Source organism: Stegostoma tigrinum, chromosome 5 (genome assembly GCF_030684315.1).
Source record: "Stegostoma tigrinum isolate sSteTig4 chromosome 5, sSteTig4.hap1, whole genome shotgun sequence".
NCBI classification, from domain to species: domain Eukaryota; kingdom Metazoa; phylum Chordata; class Chondrichthyes; order Orectolobiformes; family Stegostomatidae; genus Stegostoma; species Stegostoma tigrinum.
The window spans coordinates 25271273-25287520 of NC_081358.1; the positions used below are offsets into that span (position 1 = coordinate 25271273).

Below are 16248 nucleotides of genomic sequence, written 5' to 3' on the forward strand. Positions count from 1 at the left end.
AGAGAACTGCGGGGTCCCCAAGTCGAGAATGAGGTTTTGTTCTTCCAGCTTGTGCTGAGCTTCACTAGAACACTGTAGGAAGCCTGAGACAGAGATGTCAGCCAGGGAACAGGGTGGCGTGTTAAAGTGGCAGACAACTGGAAGCTCAGGGGTCTTTTTAGCAGGCTGAACATAGGCGTTCTTTGAAGCAGTCGTCCAATCTATTTCCCCAGTATAGAGGAGACCACATTGTGAGCAGCAAATGCAATAGACTAGTTTGTAGGAAGTGCAGGTAAAGTGTGGCTTCACCTGGAATGTAGGTCTGGGCCCTTGGATACTGAGGAGGGAAGTAGTAAATGGGCAGGTGTTACACCTCCGGCTAACGCAGGGCAAGGTGCTTTGGGACTGTGGGGCATCATTGGGAATGAAGGAAGAGTGGACTAAGGTGTCCCAGGGAGAATGGTCCCTGCAGAAGGTGGTCAAGGGAGGGGATGGAGTACATGTCTGGTGGTGGCATCTTGCTGGAGGTGGTAGAAATGGTGCCTGATGATCTCCTGGATGTTGATGCTGGTGGGATGATAGGTAAGGACAAGGTGAAGGGTCTAGGCCCGAAACGTCAGCTTTTGTGCTCCTGAGATGCTGCTTGGCCTGCTGTGTTCATCCAGCCTCACATTTTATTGTCAAGGACAAGGTGAACCCTATCGCTGCTGTAGGAAGGAAGAAGTTCTGAGGAAAGGTCACTGGATCCAAAACGTTAATTCTGATTTCTCTTCAGAGATGCTGCCAGGCCTGCTAAATTTTTACAGCAATTTCTGTTGTTGTTGTTGTAATACTCTAAAATACTAAAACTTCATCTATTATGAAATTCTAGTCTCTTCTTTATTTCTATCATTTTTAATGTGCACAATGTTCCACGTGGTTCATCAGATCATATCAGAATACAATAAAGTTCTGATGCTAAACAAAAACAGAAATTGCTGGAGAAACTCAGCAGGTCTGGCAACATCTGTGGAGAGAGAAAACACTTAACATTTTGGGTCCAGTGTCCCTTCTTCAGAACTCTTCATTAACTATGCTAATTCTCCACAGATGCTGTCAGACCTGCTGAGTTTTTCCAGCTATCTGTTTTCATTTCACATTTCTACCATTCACTGTTCTTTGTTCTATTTTAATCTGTTCATGCTGACTTAGCAGCATCTGCTTTGTTTCTGCCTCGATTTCTGGCATCCTACATTCTACATTCCACAAACTTGAGGTCATCCAAAACATCGGTGCCATGTTCCTATTCACACTACATCACATTCACCTATCACCTCCTGTGTTCAGTGACTTGTATAGACTCCCAGGCAATGCCTTGTCTACTCAAAATCAACTTAATGATGAATCATCATGCTTTTCTCATGCAGCGTAAATAATTGTGATATTCTTGCAATGTGTCCTGATGAGTACAAGGCATAAAGCCTCAATACCATATTTTTTTTTGGTCAGCGATACTCAAGTTCTGTGCTCGGATTCTGAAGCTTACATCTGTTTAGGTTTTAATCTTGACACTATAACGCTGTTCTACAAATTGATTCTGTAGATGTAGAAAGGGGAGATGAATTTCACAGGGAGTAACATGCCATAGTGATAGAACAATTGGGGAACACCACACACCTTACTTCAAGGCATTTCACTTTTATTACTACTTCACTTAACATTATCCCTCTTAAAATATTGGTAAAAGGTAAAGTTGCCATAGTCTCGGAGGTTGATAGCACTGCTCTCCTGTTAGAGAGAAATGACCAATGGTGGTTTAACCTGAGGGTCACTTTGCATTAAGCAAGGGTAGAGTTTGTGAAGGTGGGATTTTCATAGTAACACTCACTATACAGCGTGGCAAGAAATTCAAAGCAATACTCTTGCTGGCAAATTTTACAGCACACAGACTAACACCTTGCAGCTTCCTGAAAGGTACCGTTTTAATCAATCCATCATGTTTTTGCCCAAATTTTGCTCGTTTTGTTCAAAGCATCATCAAAACTTTAACTGAATCAGACAGCAGTCAACATATAGCTGACAACCATAATCATTTGCAACAAATAAAACCTATAATTCTGAATTCATACAGGAAACCAAGTTGTGCTAATACCTTTTTGATCAGATAATTAATATTGTTGTAAATGACTGATTTGATTTGGGATTTGGGATTCCTGCAAACACTGCTATTTTTCTAATCACTGTGGTGGATTGGGAAAAGGCTGTAGCTGAGTTGAATTGGTTTGAGGAGTAGCTGGCGCGGTGACGGTTGTGCCTATAGTAGCTAGTGCTGAACAAGACCAGGATTTGGTGTCAACTGTAAAGGTGTGAGAGGATTCTGATAAATAATTTTGCAAAATGGTATTCTGCACTCGCAATTACATGTGGTGCTGCCTGTTCCATAAGGTACAAATAAAAATAAATAACCTGCATTTATAATGAGCCAGGCAACATCTAAGCAATCCCAAAGTGATACAATTGTGACAGTACTTTCAGTGCAAAGTCAGTACTATAACGTAGGGAACATGTAAGTAACTATGTGCTTAGCAAAGTCTTAAAAATGGCAAATAATTAAAGAAATAAGATCCCTCCTTTCAACACAATGGAATCTTTTACATCAACCAGGAAAGGCAGAGTGAAAGAAAATTGACACTAAATGGAATAAAGTATGGCTCGTCAACATATGGACTACAATACAAACTGTAAATAAGATGCCATTGTAATGCAGTTCCCATTGTAGGTGTGTGCCATGGCTTAATGTTAGCGGTTTTGCCTGTCATTCAGAAGAAGGTGCAATCCAGAGACTAATACTCAAACTATGGTGCCAATTTAGAAACTATTGTCCTGTTGGAAGTGTTTCAAACGAGATGTTAAACTGAATCCCTAGTGCTCAGATGGATGTAAAACTTCCCACAATCCCTGTTCAAAAATCAAGAATGACCTCTGTGTTTGGTTAACACATTCCGCTCAATATACACAGACTGGTGAGTCAATTCTCCCCTCATTTTCACAAAAAATTAGCTACTAGAATTTCATAGCACGGTAAATGAATTTCAAGAGTACTTTGCTGGGTGTAACGTACTTTAGGGCTTCCTAAAGAAATAAAAGGCACTGCATAAATGTGCATTATTTCCTTCTTCTTGCTTCTGCATTTTATTGCTGTATTACCAGCACTGGATTTAAATAGTTTCATTAGTGACCAACGTATTTACAATTCCAAATTAAAAGCATATGCTACATATAAGACTTACACATTGGTTCAGTGTGAGCTGCTGCCGGCATTGAACTGATCAATATGGTTTGGCCTGTCAGTGGATCTTGAGCTACATGAGGATGCCCAGGATGGTGAAGGTGGGATGGATCATTCGCTGTACCTGCAAAGGACGAAAATAAAAGAATATTCTAAAATATGACTTTGATGTAATTATGTTTACTTAAAATGATAATATATATTTCCAGAATGAACATTAATAGTTTAATTTCTTTTTTGGCGAACCCTCTCTTGAAAAATCATTTTCCTTGATTTATAAATGAAACACAACAAAGAATCAGAAATTTGAAGCTATTAGAATACCTGTATGGATATCCAGCTGTGTAAATGCACACTATGAGCTTCTGTACACTGAACACTCACTAAGACTGGAGTGAACTGGAAGCTGTTCAATTCAAGTCAAGGAAACATGTGAGTTGATGCTGGGGCACTTTGTCAATGTGATTGGAAGACAATACATAATTTTGCAACTATTCTTATTAACTAGTCAAGTGAAAGTTTCACTTGAACATTCAACTATAGCTTTCTAAAAGAATAAAACAATGGTGTGCTGATGCAATCATTATATCAAGTTAATGATCAGTTGTGCTTACTTAATTTGTGAGAGCAAAGTTGCACAAATTCCAGGATTACACAATAATTATGCACATATTTTTTAAAATTAATATGTGATTTCATATAACTGTGTCAGACTGTTGTTTAACTAATCTTTGGAAAAGTTCTACCTCTACCTCAGAAGGTCGTGTCGTTGAAGGGTGATTGAGCAGAGACTTCCCTTGATTAAATATTGGGAAAACAGAAGATATTGACTTTGCTCCCTGTCACAATTTCTGCTCATCGTTACTGCTTTCATTAATTTTCCTGACAAACTAAGACAGACTATTCGCTGTCTTGGCATCAGCAGGCTATCAAATTCATACCTGTGTAATCACTTGGCTGTTTATTTCCACCACATAACCTCTTCCTGTTTCTGCCTGTGCCTCAGCTCTCCAGTTGCTGAAACCCTCAGCCGTGCCGTTACCTCCAGACCCGATTGCTCAGGAACACATCTCTGGCTCACTTTTCATATTCTATTCTCTACATGACTGTAAGACTTCCCATACAAGCTTCCAATATCTAAATGTTTTTCACCTATGCTTACTGACCTATACTGGATCCTGGTTTATCAATATCTCAGTATTACATTTTTATCCTTATTTTCAAATCTTACCATGGTATGACTATTCCCTGCCTCTCTAATCTCATCTGATCTGGTCACTATCCAAGATATCTGCCCTGCTCTAACTCCAGCCTCTAAAGCATCACTGATTTTACTTGTTTCACTATCAGTGACTGTGTCTGCAGCTGCTGGTGCCAATGCTTTGTATTTTCCTCCTTAAATATCATGACCTCTTTAATTCTCTTTCCTCATTTGAGACATTTCCTAACACCTATCTCATTATCTTTTCTCACATGAAGTGTTTCCAGTTTTAAGAACACCAAACTGGAGGAACAAAGTGAAGACACAATGATTCATCCCAAGAAACAACAGTTGTCAACAGTGGAATACTTTAATGTCTACAGTTGGTGTGTGTACAGAATAGTATTTGGAGAGGCATGGGTCATCAGTGAACTTTCAAACTATGCTTCTACAAGAAAAAAATTAGAAAAAATAATTTCTAAAATGGGTTGGTGAAGCAGGGTGGCTCATGGAAAGCCAATTTACATCGCTTGCAATGTTCATCTGTCCTACAAAAAAACATAAGAAATTGGCCATAAATGGCAGTCTCAATGAAAAGAGTGGCAAGAGACCATCTAGGGGTTTGTTCAAACTGCTGCTGAGATATCGGTGCAATTCCTGTTCACACAACTGTCTGAAACTCTCCAATAAATTTCTTACAAAGTTACAGTGCCCATCCAGGAGATTGTGCGTGGAGTATCCTGGCAACATTACAGAAGTAAAAGATTAAATAGGAAAACTCTGGCGCCGTTTGAGTCTTACACTGGATTATTCAAAGTGTTGTACAATTGGATTTATATGCTACAAAATGATATATACCTCCCAGCAGCATTTCTTGGAGCAAGTTGTCAATTTTAGCGAGTCCAAAAAGTTTGACAAATTGAATCTGTTCGATCATTTGCCATGTTATACTTTGAAGAGTAGGTAATAGCAGTAGCAATTCGCCGAATCGCCCTCGGGAATCATACTGTCGATCATTAATGTAATCTTCCAAACTAACTTGCACTTGGTTACGCATATTCTTGATTTTTGATGGATTGTTTAAAGCCTTTGCATCTGCAGGAAATGAAAACAAGATAAAACAAAATTTGGACTTGTATTCGTCATGATGGGATTTGAAGGCTCCAAACAACAGCATTACACAAACTCGGGTCGATGTTAAAGTACAAGTTGTCCAACAGCAACTTAACTTTTATAGTTAGGATTTTTTTTGAGTAAGGTACTGGTGGTGCAAAAGAAGTTTTACTGTGTACCTCCTGTCTGCGAATTGTCCAAAAGGAACGCACAGAAGAAAAAGGGCAAAATACAAGTCATTTCACCACATGTGCCGCTATCCACGCTGTCAAGTTACTAAACTATTGCTAATTATTTCAAATGTAATGCTGATTAGACAATACAGCATTATTTTTGCACAAAGGTAGGCTCTGCATTCACTGAAGACAGTTCCCAAACCATAGTTTTCATTTGACTGCATCTGCATATGTAAACACTAACACTGTGTGTGATGAACCTCGACCATGCACCTAAAAATTTGAACTTTTCTCTTTGCTTATTTGCACAAGGTGGCTCCACATTAAAGGAGAAAACAATTTTTATGGGACGAAGCCCCATGGCTGACCAAATATGGACTTTGAGGAAGTGACCACCTTGATCACAGGGCAAAGGACACAGGGGAAGGATCTGCTTTTGAAACTAAAGGCTTTTCCCTTTTACAAGATATGTAACACCTTCAATTTGTTTTGCTTTCTCTCTTTTCGTTTGATGGATATCAGAATATATACAGTACATCACAAGACTGTGTGCACATTATATTACAACATACATTTCATAAGACAGAGGAGCAGAAGTATACCATTCAGTTCATCAAGTCTGCTCTGCCGTTCAATGAGATCCCTTCAAATCCACTTCCCTGACTTTTCCCCATAATCCTTGATTTACTTCAAGGTTAAAAATCTGTCTGTCTCAATCGTCAATGTACTTAATGACCCAGCCTCTACTCCTCTTGGTGATTAAAAAAATCCCTTTGAAATAAGAAATTCCACCTCATCTCAGTCATAAATGGATGAAGTTTTATGGCCCGTGGTCTCCCTCTCCCATAAGGGGAAATAATCTCTTTGTATCTACCCGGTCAAGCCCACTAAAAATCCTTTATGTTTCAATAAGATCGCCTCTTATTTTTCCTGTTCCAATGTGTGCAGGCCCAACCCATTCGTCTTCTCCTCAAAAGAAGATACCCCCCATACCCAGGATCAATTTAGTACCAGATTGTCCCTCCTTTCATGTAGAGATAAAAGCTGTACAGAGAATTCTAGGCATGGTCCAATTAGCGCCTTGTAAAAGTTCAGCTACCTTTTATACTCCATTCCCATTGAAATAACGAGCAGCACTCCATTTGCCTTCCATACTTTCTGCTGAACTTGTACACTGGATTTTTGTAATTTATGCATGAAGACTCCCAAAGCTTCAGCTTTCTCCAGTTTTCACCATTTTTAGCAATGTTCAATTCTTCTATTTTCTTCTCCTTAAGTTTATAACCTCATTTTCCCACTTTATATTCCACAGGCCAAGTTTTTGGCCATTCACCTAACCTGTCTTCATCCTTCTGTAGTCTCTTTGTGCCATCCTCACCACTTGTCTTCCCATCTATTTTTCATCCAAGTTATTAATATATACTGTAAACTACTGTGGTCCCAGCACTGATCCCTATGGTACACACATTACTATCCTGAAAATGTCTCCCTTATCCCGACTGTCTCTCTTCTGTCAGTTAGCCAATCCTCTATCCACGGTGTAATACTACATCCAAAATTATTTGGCAAGAGTTGCTATGTTATAACTTTTCAAGAGCCTGTTGAAAATCCAAACATTTCTTATTCACTGGTTTCACTTTATCTATCCTGCTTGTTATTTTCTTAAAGAATTCAAATAAATTTGTCAGGCATGATTTCCTTTTCATGAGACCGTACTGAATCGGCTTCGTTATTTTATTTATTCTATGTGTAATAAGCACACGATAGGGTGGTAAAGATGACATACAGCATGTTCACCTTTATTGATCGGGGAATTGAGTGCAAGAGTCAGGATGTCATGTTGCAGCTTTATAAGACTTTGGTTAGGCCACACTTAGAGTATTGCGTTCAATTCTGGTAATCACATTACAGGAAGGATGTGGGAGGTGCAGAAGAGGTTTACCGGGATGCTGCTAGATTAGAGGGTACAAAATATAAGGAGAGGCTAGAAAAACTCAGGTGGTTTACTCTTGAGTGGCAGAGGCTGAGTGGAGACTTGAAAGAAGTCTATACAATTATGAGATGCATAGATAGAATTGACAGTCAGAATCCTTTTCCCCCAGAGTGGAAATGTCTAATACAAGGGGCCTGCATTTAAGGTGAGAGGGGGAAAGTTCAAAGGAGATGTGAGGAGCAAAATTTTTACACAGAGAGTAGAAAGAATCTGGAATGTACTGCCAAGGAAGGTGGTGGAGGCAGATACAATAGGGGCATTTTAAAGGACTTTTAGATAAGCACATAAATACACAAGAAATGGAGGGATATGGATGAAGGAAAGGCATAAAGGATTACTTTCAGTGGTGTTATGTTCCACTGAACATCGTGAGCCGAAGTGCCCATTGCTGTGCTGTACAGTACTATGTTCTACATTCAACGATCTATTTTCTTTCCAACTGTCTCTCAGGAAATCCAATAATCCTGACCAATTCTGCACCTACAGCATGTGTATCTTTCACTTCTATCACTGCAAGCATTAACTCAGATGTAGGAAGATGGAGCAGGGTTTATCCAGGAATCCATCAAACATAAGCGACCAAGAATATTAAAACTAGAGCGATGTCTTTTAAACACATCTTCACAGAAATCAACCATAATCTGATAGAACTCAGGACTGAATGGCTTATCTTTTTTCCCTAACATTATCAGAGAAGGAAAAGGAAACTAATACTTTAAGGATCAACTCAGATCTGTCCTCATCTATTGAGCCCAGAAATTTGAATGTCATGAAACCTGATTTTACAAGGAACGATGCTTTTTCAGCAAAGAACCTTACTACAGTTATTGACAATCGCATAGCTAATGTGGAGATGGTCATTACCTGCAGCTATATTGTGTTAAACAGAAGTGTACATTGGCACAGGCGTTTGCATAGAACACCCACGGGCAGAGGCTGTGATTGCCTACGCATCTCATGAATGTTCAGGTTGTTTTCTGTAGAGGTTTTGGGCTGCAAACTGGAGGCTGCATTCTTTTCCAGTTTCAACCTTCTGGGAGTGCTTTGGTTCGATCCCAGCCTTGGCCAACTGTCTGTTTGGAATTTGCACATTCGCCCAGTGTCTGCATGAGTTTCTGTCAGGTGCTCTGGTTTCCTCCCACAGACCTAAGACTTGTAGGTCAGGTGGATTGGCCATGTTAAAAGTCCCATGTGAGGACGTGGGTCTGGATGGGATATTCTTCAGAGGGTTGGTGCAAACTCAATGGGCTGAATGGCAAAGTAGGGATTCTATGATTCTACCACAGTTACTCAGAATTGATCCCAACAAAACTATTGTCATGGTAATTAAAGTGCTGAGACAGTACCAAGTATAAGTGAGTAGCTGGAACTAGTTCAGATGAACGTGTTGTCTAGATGGATTAAAGCACATTCAAAAGCTCACCCTCATGCAAATTTGCAGCACAATGTTTTTATTTTAAATCATGGATTTAAAAGGTAAAGAAAAATAGATTTGAGTTTTCAGTTCTATGAAGATTTGTTTATTTTAGTGAAAGGTCAGACAGTATCTTGTAAGAAGATGTGTTTTAGATTAAATGGCCCAATCAGCTAACACAAAGGTTAATTGCTGAATGTTTAGAAAGTTGAGACCTTGTGATACAGAAACATATGGTTAGGGGCCATTAGTAGGTTGAGCTCGGAAGGAGAGAAGACATCATAGCATCTTGAAATAAGTAACATAACAAGAAATGATCATGGATAAGAGGATGCAGTATTTATATGGGTGGAATTGAGAAATACAAGGAGAAGAAGATGCTAATAGGAATAGTCAGGCCAGTTTATAAAACATGGATGACTTTCAGGACCAAATTACTCAAGATGCCAGAATCTGTACTGAAAACAAAATATGCTGGAACTCACAGCATGTTTGGCAGCATCTGTGGAGAGAGAACAAGCTAACGTCTTGAGTCTGGATGACTGCATCAGAGCTGAAAGTATGGGTGACTTTAATCTTTCTTAGATTTAGAAAGCCAAATTGGCAAAGTCTTACATGAGGGAGAATTCAGGGCAGTTTCATAGACTGACAAATTGTGGATCCAACCAGCAATCAGGGTATTTTAGATGGGGGCGACAAATATTGAGATGGGTTTAATCAATGATCTCAGACTAAAAGATCCCCTTGAAAACAGTGACGATAACATTGTGAAATTTATCTTTCAGTCCAAAGTAGGGCCTTGGATCAGAAACAACTGTACTAAACTTAAATAAGGGTAATTGCAGAGGAATGGTGGCGGACCGAGCTGGAGTGGACTGGGAAAGGAATTTGGCATCAAAGACATTTGAGGGATAACGGCAGATATTTAACAAAGTAGCTCATGGCTCACAACAAAAATGTATCCCAGTGAGAAAGATGGTTTCTAGAAAGAGGAGAAGGTAATCACGGTTAACCAGGGAAGCTTGCGGAAGGATCCAATTTAAAGGTGAAACATACAATATGGCAAAGATTAGAGATAATCTAGATGATTGTGAAAGGTCTAAAAATCACTAAAGATCACCAAGAAAAGAAGAAAACAAACTTTAAAGGTAAATGTGCAAGTAATATTGAGATGGGCAGTAGGAATGTCTTTAACTGTGTTGAAAGGAAGAGGGATGGAGCAGTTCCAGGTCCTCAGCTTCTTACAATCTGTAATTAATGACCCAGATTTTCCAGTCTCTGGTTTGTTTAATAACCGGAGATATGAGTCAGGACTTGGCGGAGGCCATGATGTGCTGATCACTGCGAGAATTAACCAGGAAAGATGCACTTCCAAAAGGCAATTCCACTATTTCCTGGAAACCTCCAAGCTAGAGTTGGAGAATATGGACAGTCTGACACACCTACCAGGGCAGATATATGGAATACCTTAAACTGATTAAAATCTTGCCCTGGGAAACTTCACAATTGATTCCCCAGCTACCCACATTGATCCTCTGACTTCACTTTTGATCCCTGACCCAGTCTGACTGCCGACCACCCCCACTGCCGATCTGCTTCATCTTCCTCCCCCAACCAAACACCATAACCTGACTACCTCCAACCAGTCAATTACCCACCTTAGCTCCTGACTAGCTCTCAACTTGACCCAAATACTACCTGGCACACATACACATTTTACCTGTCTTGTTCAACTACTACCCTATCTATTCATCCATTCATCCAAAACTCATAATTAACACCATTCACATTGGGTATTTAAACTTACCATACGGCAGCTAGTTCCAGAAAAAGATCTTCCCCAGCTCTACTGTGATCCAATGAGACTCTCCAGGGAATGCTGCCCTCCACATTTTGGGACAGTTGGCTTCAGAAAGACCCAGCAATAAGTACGGGATGGTGTTGTTGCAGAGCACAGAGCGACAATCCACTGCTGACTGCAACTCCTCTAAACATCCACAGCAATGACTCAAATGAAGAGACAGAGTGACTCAAGGCTAGGTGGGAATAAAAGTGGAGAGGAGGACATAGAGTCTGGAAAGAGATACAGACAGAGATAATGGGAACTGCAGATGCTGGAGAATTCCAAGATAATAAAATGTGAGGCTGGACGAACACAGCAGGCCAAGCAGCATCTCAGGAGCACAAAAGCTGACGTTTCGGGACTAGACCCTTCATCAGAGGGGGGGGATGGGGAGAGGGAACTGGAATAAATAGGGGGGGAGGCGGACCGAAGATGGAGAGAAAAGAAGATAGGTGGAGAGAGTATAGGTGGGGAGGTAGGGAGGGGATAGGTCAGTCTAGGGAAGACGGACAGGTCAAGGAGGTGGGATGAGGTTAGTAGGTAGATGGGGGTGCGGCTTGGGGTCGGAGGAAGGGATGGGTGAGAGGAAGAACCGGTTAGGGAGGCAGAGACAGGTTGGACTGGTTTTGGGATGCAGTGGGTGGGGGGGAAGAGCTGGGCTGGTTGTGTGGTGCAGTGGGGGGAGGGGACGAACTGGGCTGGTTTAGGGATGCAGTAGGGGAAGGGGAGATTTTGAAACTGGTGAAGTCCACATTGATACCATTAGGCTGCAGGGTTCCCAGGCGGAATATGTGTTGCTGTTCCTGCAATCTTCGGGTGGCATCATTGTGGCACTGCAGGAGGCCCATGACAGACATGTCATCTAAAGAATGGGAGGGGGAGTGGAAATGGTTTGCGACTGGGAGGTGCAGTTGTTTGTTGCGAACTGAGCGGAGGTGTTCTGCAAAGCAGTCTCCAAGCCTCCGCTTGGTTTCCCCAATGTAGAGGGAGCCACACCGGGTACAGTGGATGCAGTATACCACATTGGCAAATGTGCAGGTGAACCTCTGCTTAATGTGGAATGTCATCTTGAGGCCTGGGATAGGGGTGAGGGAGGAGGTGTGGGGGCAAGTGTAGCATTTTCTGCGGTTGCGGGGAAGGTGCCGGGTGTGGTGGGGTTGGAGGGCAGTGTGGAGCGAACAAGGGAGTCACGGAGAGAGTGGTCTCTCCGGAAAGCAGACAGGGGTGGGGATGGAAAAATTGTCTTGGGTGGTGGGGTCGGATTGTAAATGGCGGAAGTGTCGGAGGATGATGCGTTGTATCCGGAGGTTGGTAGGGTGGTGTGTGAGAACGAGGGGGATCCTCTTTGGGCGGTTTTTGGGGGGGGGGGGGCGGGGTGTGAGGGATGTGTTGCGGGAAATATGGGAGACGCGGTCAAGGGCGTTCCCGATCACTGTGGGGGGAAAGTTGCGGTCCTTGAAGAACTTGGACATCTGGGATGTGCGGGAGTGGAATGTCTTATCGTGGGAGCAGATGTGGCGGAGGCGGAGGAATTGGGAATAGGGGATGGAATTTTTGCAGGATGTTGGGTGGGAGGAGGTGTATTCTAGGTAGCTGTGGGAGTCGGTGGGCTTGAAATGGACATCAGTTACAAGCTGGTTGCCCGAGATGGAGACTGAGAGGTCCAGGAAAGTGAGGGATGTGCTCGAGATGGCCCAGGTGAACTTGAGGTTGGGGTGGAAGGTGTTGGTGAAGTGGATGAACTGTTCGAGCTCCTCTGGGGAGCAAGAGGCGACGCCGATACAGTCGTCAATGTACCAGAGGAAGAGGTGGGGTTTGGGGCCTGTGTAGGTGCGGAAGAGGGACTGTTCCACGTAACCTACAAAGAGGCAGGCATAGCTGGGGCCCATGCGGGTGCCCATGGCCACCCCCTTAGTCTGTAGGAAGTGGGAGGAGTCAAAAGAGAAGTTGTTGAGGGTGAGGACGAGTTCAGCTAGGCAGATGAGGGTGTCGGTGATACAGACAGGTTCAGTGAGTAGGCAGCGAGGTGGCAGATGAAGTAGGGAAGTGTGAAGTTATTCACTTACTTATAGAGAATAGAAAAGAAGACTAAAGACACAATTTTTTAAAAAATTGAGACAGACTGGACCATACTTGTATAAGGAATATGGAGATTTAGCAGGCAGCTACATATTTGTCTTTATACAAGAGGATTGAAGGAAAAGAGTAAAGAAGTATTGGTGCAATTGTGCAGTGTTTTGGTGAGACTATGCTTGGAATGCTATGCACAATTTAAAGTCTCTATATGTAAAACCAGGATAAATTTGAATAGGAAATGTTACAATGGTAATGGCTGACAAGATTGGTCCCAGAAATAAATGGAATGTCCTATGTCAAGAGGCCAACTACGCTCTAAAGTTTCAAAGAATGAGATCTCATAAATACACCAAATTATGAAGAGGCTTCACAGAGTCAACACAGAGGTTGGATGGAATTCAGTTCCAGAAACAATAGAGAACAGGCAGGAGCCCTGTGTTTCTTTCTGCAGGGGACTTATTAGAGGGCCAGAAGTGACCGATGCAAGCCCTGTTAAATCCCTCAGCCATCATTAAATTCTGCTTGCTTCAGAGAGAACTGCGTTTCAGTAGCTCAAAGATTAGCTGACATCCAACAGCTAGTGAACTGGAGTTCTACGCCGAGAACTTCAGACTCCCTACCCCCACTGAATTTATATCGGCAAACATCCAGTCCCACCCAATAATTTCCTGTTCCACACCACCATCACCATCACCATCATGCCCACTCCAGTGGGATCCATTAAAACCAGTTATGGGGAGTAGGTTGCTTGTAATGTCGGTAGGCTAGCAAATCTGGAGCATGGGCTAATGGTATGGTGGCCGAGGTTCAAATCCATCACAGATGAAATATCTCGAAGTAAAAGTTAGTTTCAGTAATGATGGTGAGGAAATGACCATTGATTGTTATAAAACCTATTTCATTCATTTATGTCCTTCAGGGACATTGCTTGCCATATTTGATTCCAGATTCTCAGCAATATAATTGACTCTTATCAAGCCAGTCAAAGGCAATGAAAGTTCAATAACAAAATGCTGGGCAGACCTGACAGCAATAACACCAAGATACTATGAAAGTACAACAAAAAAAGAATTGACTGTTTCCTTTTTGACGAATCTAAAACACGAGTTCTGAGTCTAATGAAAAGTGGTAGATACTTAGGACTGAGGTGAGGATACATTGCTTCAGTCAGAGGTCGTAAATCTTTGTAAATTTTGACCATCAATGGTTGTAGATGCTTCATCATTGAATATAGTTAAAGCTGAGATTTTTGGTCTCTTGTGCAATGAAGGGATTTCAGTTGTAGGTGGGCAACTGATTTGAGGTAGATCAGCCATGGTCACACTGAATGATAGAACAGATAGTAGGGGTCATATAGTCTGCATCTGCTTCTATTTCTTATCTTCTTACATTGAAGAAAACTGTGTGGAATGCTAGCTTTCCAATACATGCATGTCAGTATAAACTGATTTCATTTATGAGGGTGAAAGCTTTTCAAATGGATGAAGATCTCATGGCTCCACTTGACTGAGGAGAAGTCAGGAACGTGAATACTGGCTTCTGTAAGTGTTCAGCTTTGTGGGATCTGTTAAATGTGATCTATGGTGACCACTTGAGGAGCAAATGTTTGCAGGGAAATATATGAATAGTGGTAGGAGCCTGGGGACCACTGAGGATTACAGGGACTTTGATGTGCATGTTCCACTAATCCCTTAAGGTAGTGGGACAGGTAGATAAATTGTTAAGGTAACAAATGGGATACTTGCCTTTGTTAGGTGAGGCATAGTGTTTAAGAGCAGGGAGGAGATGCGGGAACTGTATATAGCATTGGTCAAGCTACAGCTAGAGAACAGGATCGTGTACAGTTCTGGAATGAATATTATAGGAGGTATCTGATTGCACTGTAGAGAATACAGAGGAGATTTACCAGGTTGCTATCTGTGCTGGGGAGTATAAGTCAGAAAGGGAGATTAGATAGACTGGGACGACAGAGTGTGGAGCTAAAGGAACACAACAGGCCAGGGAGCATCGGAGGAGCAGCAACGTTGGTGTTTCTAAAGAAGGGTCCCAACCCGAAACGTCAATTTTCCTGCTCCTCTGATGCTGCCTGGCCTGCTGTGTTTCTCCAGCTCCACACTTTATTGTCTCTGATTCCAGCATCTGCAGTTCTTGTTATCTCTTAGATAAACTGGGGTTGGTTTCCCTTACAGCAGAGGATTAACACACAGAAGGTACAGAATTGGGATTAATGGGTCTTTTCCAGATTGGAAAGACTTAATAAGTGGAGCGCCTCAATTATTTATTATCTATATCAATGACTTGAAGGAAAAGGCAGACTGTAATGTATCAAAATTTTTTGGCAATACAAAAATATTTGAGAGATCATGTTGTGATGAGGACGTGAGGAAGTCAAAAGCAGCGATAATTAACTTTAGAGTGTGTCGGGGGTTGGGCGAGATGGTGTACAAACAATAGACAGATGGAATTTAATGTAGAAAAGCATAAGGTAATGTACTTTTCTTGGAAGAATCATAAGTCAGACTATTTAAATGGAGAGAGTCTCTGAAGGACCTCTGGAATCAGCAAGGCGATTTGAACTCAATGTTGAGTTCAAACAAACTAAAATTTTACTGTAACATGGGCCTTAACCCATTGCGAGAGATTTTCAAATATTTAGGGTAGATATAAATGCTACTGAATGGTGGATAAGATCTGCAGAACTGTCAGGCTGGCAAGTTGTTTTTAAATCTTCAGCCCTTTAGAAAAATAATTACCTGCTTGCACCAGTGAGAGTTTAAAAATAATCTGTTTCACCATTTACAATAACTGTGCGATGATACTATTCAAAGGGCTATCATTCTGTGCCTTTTAATGTTTGACTGCTTTCCACAATCTGCAATTATATGAGTAGAGTGTCCTAAATTCACAGTTTGATTGATAGCTCAAATATTCCAGAATTAGCTTGATTCAAGATGGAGTAATGAATGCAAGTCTAATTGTTTTTACAGGTGATTATGAAAATGAAGGGTTTTAAAGATTTTGTCTTTTTTTTAAAATCAATCATGGGATGTGGATGTCTCTGGCTAGGCCAGCATTTATTACCCATACCTAATTTGGCCAGAACACAGTCAACCACATTGCTATGGGTCTGCAGTAACATGCAGGCCAGACCAGATTAGGATGGCAGTTTCCTTCCCTTAAGGATA

At 41.5% G+C, this 16248-nt stretch overlaps 1 protein-coding gene across 4 annotated transcripts in view; it reads right to left on the minus strand.

Annotated features, from left to right (window-relative positions):
• Positions 1–16248, minus strand: part of LOC125452086 (hepatocyte nuclear factor 4-gamma-like) — a 130646-nt gene that overhangs the window by 2021 nt on the left and 112377 nt on the right. For all 4 annotated transcript variants that reach the window (XM_059645855.1, XM_048530062.2, XM_048530061.2 and 1 more), the window contains exons 8-9: positions 5307–5543; positions 3249–3371 (exon numbers count right to left, since the gene is read on the minus strand). In XM_059645855.1, the coding sequence (XP_059501838.1) occupies positions 3249–3371; positions 5307–5543 (360 nt within the window). The remainder of the gene's footprint in view (positions 1–3248; positions 3372–5306; positions 5544–16248) is intronic.